The sequence below is a fragment of the Anneissia japonica genome, unplaced genomic scaffold (assembly GCF_011630105.1).
Source record: "Anneissia japonica isolate Jap-2015-1 unplaced genomic scaffold, ASM1163010v1 scaffold987_len1640505_cov201, whole genome shotgun sequence".
In the NCBI taxonomy this organism is placed as follows: Eukaryota; Metazoa; Echinodermata; class Crinoidea; order Comatulida; family Comatulidae; genus Anneissia; species Anneissia japonica.
The window spans coordinates 45,387-52,285 of record NW_022714175.1 but is presented as its reverse complement, the minus strand read 5'-3'; the positions used below and the strand labels follow the sequence as shown (position 1 = coordinate 52,285).

Below are 6,899 nucleotides of genomic sequence, written 5' to 3'. Positions count from 1 at the left end.
TGAATATCAATCCATATTTTAGATTGACAAAAAAATAGTGACTTTTACCATTTCTTTTTTGCTAGACACGTGTTTACTTAACGCATTCAGCAGCTGAGTTCCAGTTTTGCAGTATTAGAACATTTAGACAGACAATAATCAGAATCGGATTTTAACATACTAAAGGGTAAGGAAGCGAAGCCTAAAACAAACATGCACACAATGTGTGCACAATTGCACACTAGTCAAATAAAGTGTAAATGTTATGTTTACTCATAACTCTCTTGTCCTATGAAGTGTCCTGTTTGTTCAAAGTTCATTAGTACATGTGATTCAGGCTGCGAGTTATATGAATTTCAACAATTAAAGTTCATTGTTATATTGACCTACCCTTGTCTTTCAGCATTTTGGACAACATCACCTGAATAAATCCAGGAATCCCTGTGAAGCAACACTGATTCACGATCTGCTGACGAACGACATCAGAAAACCCATAATAGATACCGACACGCATCCCAGACATTGCAAAGTCCTATGTAAAAAGAGAACACAGCCTAAACCAATAATCAATGAAAGGAGCTTAACTCAGGAATCATTCCTGATGATGACATAAGTAATCTCGAAATACTGGATCCCGACACAATGGCGTGCATTTTGAGCTTAGCTCAGATGGCTAAACTGTTGGTAGCCACTGTGTGTGCGCGTTGGACGGTGAAAACATTTTGGATTCCATTGCTGCTCTCCTTGTATTTCAGCTGGAGGGCTGAAATGCAAGTCACAACAGAGCTCTGTCTTTCGGATGAGACGTTTAAGCCATTGGTCCCATGTACATTATGGCCCATGTGCACGTTAAAGAATGCAGTACACTATTCAGAAAGGAGTAGAGAATTGTCTCCTGGTTTACTGCCCAATTCACCACCTGAAGGACACCACTGGAAATGAGTCTCCAGACTCAGTGGGTTTTCCTTGGTGTGATTCACACCGAATATACTCCTATCCTATTATATTCAGGTATCATATAAATTATAATTATCATCATAATCTACCTTAGAGATAACAATTGGAATCCTGTATTACCTTACTAAAGCCCCATATCAGATGGGTTCTCTCAGGGTCTGGAATATCTTCTGGTTTGAATTGAAGGATGCTAGTAGGCTGGACACCTTCTTTAAACACACTCGTCAGGTATATTTCATCAAATATTATATGAATAGAATGCCTTAAGATAAATAGAAAGCACTGTATATAAATATGTATGAACATGCATATCTAGTGGAGTTGAATATTGGTTGTTATGATGGGGACTGGTTTCCATTCCTGTGACAGCTGGATTTTCCCTGACTAAAAATAACTCCACTATCAGAGAAATTAAATGCATATTTAACAGCTAATATATATTCTTTAGAAATGAAGTTTGGCTTGAGTACTCGGAGAGATTTATTCGGTGTAAACACCAAGGATAACCCATGAGTCTGAAGAAGACTTAGTTCCAGTGTGTTCCTTCTGGTGGTGAGTGGGCAGTACACCTGAAGACAATCCCCTACTCTTTCACAAAGAGTGCTCTACGTTTTTTAACGTGCACATGGCCCATAATGCATACGGGATCAACGGCTTAAACGTCTCATCCAAAAGACGGTGCGCTATCATAACTTGAATTCAGCTCTATTATTATATTACCTATAATTGTTTTACAGTCTTATTAATATGATTATAATGGTATTATTACAGTATTATTACTACAGCATTTTTTATTAGTATAATCGCAACTTGAATCCAGCCGAAACACAAGGAGAGCAGCGATGGGCATTGAACCAGGGATCAGAGATCTCCATGGTTCAGCACAAACACAGTAGCTACAACCAGTTTAGCCGACTAAGCAAAGCTGCTATCTATAACTTACTTATGACAAAACTGGAGACAATCTTTGATCAACTCTGTTGAATATATTTCACCTAGCGGGTTATGAGGATTCACGAGGAACAGTCCACAGATATTTATCCCCTGAAAAATTAAAAAGAATATAAGGTAGATTACTAAACTATCAAAGAAATGTGGTAAATCATATCAAATATAGGCCATAAAACATGATAACCTACTCTACTGAATAGCACCATGCAGTGCTACAAGCTTTCAGTTTCCGGGAGGGTCATTGGGGATTCCCCCACCCAACCCACTTGGAAACTGTGAAAAGTGTCTTTTTTTTAATCTTCAATGTTAGCAGGCATGTATAGCTTTCAAAGGCCTATTCACCAAAATACCTTACCTATCCCCTTCAGGCCAAGGGACCAAAAGCATATGAAATATAAAAAACTACATTTATGAAGTGGGACAATTTGTGCTTAGACGGCAGAGCCGAAATTAACTTACCTTTGCTTTTGCTTCTTCTAAACTTTTCTCAAGTTTTTCAACTGTTAGTTGATATGGTTTTGTTTCATTTTCTTTTATCTGTAATGGAAATGTTAAAACATAGGGGCAGCTTAAGGTTAAGTGAAGAAGTGTACCTCCTCCTCTACTATTTACAATTATAATACACTTAAAATAATGTATAAACAAAACTCAAAACAGTCTCAAAATAAAACAGATGAGATTTTTAATGGGTAAAAAGCATAATAAATTTTGACTGATAATCAAGGCTTTACTCAAAAAATTAATCATTATTAATACCATAAATAATTAATGATGCCATTTTCTAGGAACACATAAAGGCTATGAATATGTAAGTTCATTATACAATATACAACCATTATGTAGAGGAAGTCAAGTGGGTGAGTAATGATGACCTCATCAATAGAGAGGGATAGGGTCACAGAATGAAAGAGTATAGATGTTGAAGCAATAACTCTTCAATGGTCATGACATCATCAGTTGGTAGATGATATCGTCGTCATATGTTCTCCGATGTTTGGAGATGGTGTTCACGACCGCAATAAAAGATGCCAACAAACACACAAGTGGGGTCATGACCAGGGCTTCCGGATCATCAATTCAACACAAGTTCACCATCACAGACCATGCACACACAACATAATCATGTACTAAATTAGGATGCCAGCATATTGGACAAAGAGCAACATCAGAAGAAATGGCGTATTAGAGAAGCAATATAAAGACAAAAAGAAAACACCATGAACAGAGACCAAGGCGCCCATGATCTCCCAAATATCTACAATGATCTCATGATGATTTCACCTTACCCGGCCCCGCACCATCTCCAAGCATTGGAGAAGGTACGACGACGTCATCAACTAACTGATGATGTCATGTCCACTGAAGTGTAACACCTATTTCTGTCTCTTATACACATCTGCGTTGTGTCTTCTACAGAATTGTGTCGGCTGACGAGTCTTGGAGCGCAGTGAGAAATAACAATTGCAATCCTGTATTACCTTACTAAAGCCCCATATCAGATGGGTTCTCTCAGGGTCTGGAATATCTTCTGGTTTGAATTGAAGGATGCTAGTAGGCTGGACACCTTCTTTAAACACACTCGTCAGGTATATTTCATCAAATATTATATGAATAGAATGCCTTAAGATAAATAGAAAGCACTGTATATAAATACTGACGACGACGTCATCAACCAACTGATGATGTCATGTCCACTGAAGTGTAACACCTATTTCAGTCAGTTGAAAAGAATTGTGATACGATTCAAAACGTCCGAGTAAGTACTCCGTTTTTATTCAAATGGTTTAAAAAAAAAAACAAAAAAAAAATCAAAAACTTGTTTTTCATGCTTATTAAATAATATTTAAAAAAATGCTTATTAAATAATATTTAAAAAAAGCCTGAAAGTTTGCGCTTGACGTTGATGGTACCTAGCCTAGCTGGGCCTCTAGGTGTAAGTCCCCTACCTATCGTTTATTGTACCATAAAGCACACCAAACAAAGCCAGCAATCTTTTTCATCTTCTCAATTCCTATATAGAACTACAATAAAACATCATTGTGACTGTATATTTCCCAGAGTGAAATAGTACCAAACGATTTCATTGTTTGCCTTGGCCTATCCACCTTGCGCAAAAACGGTCACCTGCTGGGTCAACAAAACGGATGTTTTGATTTTGAACACATTGCATTGTTGTCCATAATGTTGCATGATGGGATAAAATAGTTGGAGGTAATTTTAAGATAATTTATCGGAGAAATTATAAGTGCTGCGGAAACACGGCCTTAGTCGTCCCCCTCCCTCAAGCATTGTAATCCTTCTTTATTGCTGTATCCTAATAGTGGTAATATTCCTATTCCAAAAACATTTCAGACTACCAAATTTTCTTTGACAAAAAAACTGCTTGTATGCCCTTATATAGTCATGAAATGCTTATACATTATATGATGTGATGACCACATTTAGGAATGACACATGTTCTTGTCAAATAAAATGTGATAGTCTGGATAGGCTATATAAATTTGACAAACTAAATCAAATGAAATAAAAGATATAAAAAAACGGCCTCCTCTTTTATTTTTTCAAAAAGTTTGGGCAAACACTCTGGTTTACACTCTTACAGCTTACCTCTGAGTGGAGATGGACTGGATGGATGTTGACTTTAGCTCTGAGAATTGAGTCTTGCATTATGCCCCCATAGTATGGACTTGGTGTCATAAATGCGTCTTTAAAAACATAAACAATAAATGATATGAAAACCATTACATTCCGATGCCTATAGTATATTCAAGCCTTGTATATAAAGGACAAATGTGTCAATAAATAATTCTAATTGCAATGTTGTTCCTAGTTAATGCAAATGGTTTGATGTTATTTGTTTAGATTTTTAAATTGTAAATGTGTAATGAAATTTTCTGATAACATTGATGATAGATATTGGGTGATACACATTCCATATCAAAAGACTACTTTACATTATATTTTCGTGGCTATTTTTGGTCAAATTATAGGGTATACCAGTATATGTTGTAATTTTAACGTTGAACAAATATAATTGAATACGAGCAGAGAAAAAAAGCTTTATTATTACCGGTAATATAATAACTGTAAGGGTACTATTCCTATTAAAAATATACTATGTGATGTTCTTTGAAGTTTTATTATGTAAATCTATTAGGTTTTATTGAAAATCTTGTTAATTAACAGATGTATAAAAAAAAATTTCTATAATATTTTTCATAGACCCTATAATTGTTTGGGAATCAATTTTTGGATGGGTCAAAAAGGTTTTATTAAAATTAATTCTCATCCTAATCTATTATAATAACTTACCACTGTGTCACACACTTCAAAACAAACACTTGCGATATGTTTTAATAAATTATGTAGGAAAAGTGATACTTGATTTATTGAGCATTAACTTTGGTAATTACTGTTGAATGAGAAAAGAACCTAACCTCCTGCATCACAGATGGCAAATGCAATTGTTTCTATAACCGAACCACATCCATTCATAACCACCATCTATACATAAAATCATGGAAAATAGCAATATTATTTACATATTATCCCAATATTATTTATGCACTGTACATATTATTTATGCACTATTATTAGGCATATTTAATATATATATTATTAAGATGTTATTCTTTACATGTTATTTACTTCCATATCTGTTATATATAGCATTATTTTTGACATTACTATTTACATCACTTTATTTCAACAATACTGCATATTATACTCGCATATAAGATGACCCAAGAGTTTAAGAAGATTTTTGGACGATTTTTGTAGGTGGGATGTATAAGACAACCTCCTGTTTCATCCTCGGAATTTGTACTTTTTGGTGTTTTTATGGTCTTGATATTGCATCTAGCTGGCTAAAAACAGAGCCAAGTGTAGAGCCAATCTTCCAAATAATACCATTTTATGGGTTTTTAAACATTCATCCAAATCTTATTTCCCCGCATTAAGTGCGTTCATTCATACCAAGTAGCTTCATTTATTGCGTTACATACAATCGTAAGCCGAACATCATTTAAAAATAAAAAATTTTGTACGTGTTGCGCATATAAGATGACCCCCTGCTATTTTAAGCAGTACTTATTTCCATACATTTACATATATTTATTTTTACATATATATTTACATATATTTTTTACTAATTATTCAATTTAAAAAAAAAATGTTATTTCTAAAATTTTTATATTTTTACATTCATGCACTAATGTAACATTTGTAAAATAATCTCCCTTTAGAGCACAGAATATGTCTATAGTAATTGCTAATGTTTAGATCCTCTATGTTTACCTTATTAGGATCAAGAGGGGTTACTGCATTGCTTTTAGCTGTCAGAAATTCAGCAATTGACTCCCGCAACTCATAGATGGAAGCAAAGTCACAATACATCAGCATTTCTTCTTTCCACACATTTAATTCAGGCTCACTAAACTAAACATTAATACAAAATAAAAACATATGAATAAATAAAATAAATGTACAAATCCAAGGTACAATTAAGTTTTAACTTTACTTTTTTTATATAAATTTGATTGAATGGACAGTAGGTTAAAAAATTCAGCAGATGCATATTATATACAAAATGATCTAAATTAGTTACAGAACAAAGGAGTTTTCAAATGTTTTTTAAACGATACCTTCTTAGAAAGAACATCAAACATCAGTTTATTTTCAGCTGTGCCAAGATTTATGATTCCCTAAGGTGAAAACAAATAAATATTAAGTAATTTCAATTTTTAAAAATTATTCATAGTATTGTCGAACAGCGCGTATCAAGATACAAACCTTGATGATATATTTTTTCCCCGCAAAGCCTCTGAAGTAACCAAAATGGTTTTTGCAAGGGCAGATCAACCACACCACAAAATTCTAGCCCTAAAGAATAATTGAAGAGCTGAAGACTTCTAAACAGAAAGCAATTGTCAAATCAATTGCTATTGTGTACGAAAATTCCTCTTGTTTTGTATAAACTGTGGATGGTCCAACCAAAGAGTATCATCACGACT

The 6,899-nt window shown here is 34.1% G+C and overlaps 1 protein-coding gene across 2 annotated transcripts in view; it reads right to left on the bottom strand.

Moving 5' to 3' along the window:
* Positions 1–343: 343 nt before the first annotated feature.
* Positions 344–6,899, bottom strand: part of LOC117108980 (1-aminocyclopropane-1-carboxylate synthase-like protein 1) — a 7,997-nt gene continuing 1,441 nt past the window's right edge. Inside the window, exons 2-9 of one of the 2 annotated variants that reach the window (XM_033251194.1) lie at positions 6,531–6,590; positions 6,184–6,324; positions 5,325–5,391; positions 4,495–4,592; positions 2,347–2,424; positions 1,880–1,980; positions 1,057–1,198; positions 344–511 (exon numbers count right to left, since the gene is read on the bottom strand). In XM_033251194.1, the coding sequence (XP_033107085.1) occupies positions 356–511; positions 1,057–1,198; positions 1,880–1,980; positions 2,347–2,424; positions 4,495–4,592; positions 5,325–5,391; positions 6,184–6,324; positions 6,531–6,590 (843 nt within the window). In that variant the 3' untranslated portion in view covers positions 344–355. The remainder of the gene's footprint in view (positions 512–1,056; positions 1,199–1,879; positions 1,981–2,346; positions 2,425–4,494; positions 4,593–5,324; positions 5,392–6,183; positions 6,325–6,530; positions 6,591–6,899) is intronic. The other variant, XM_033251195.1, reaches the window with a different exon arrangement.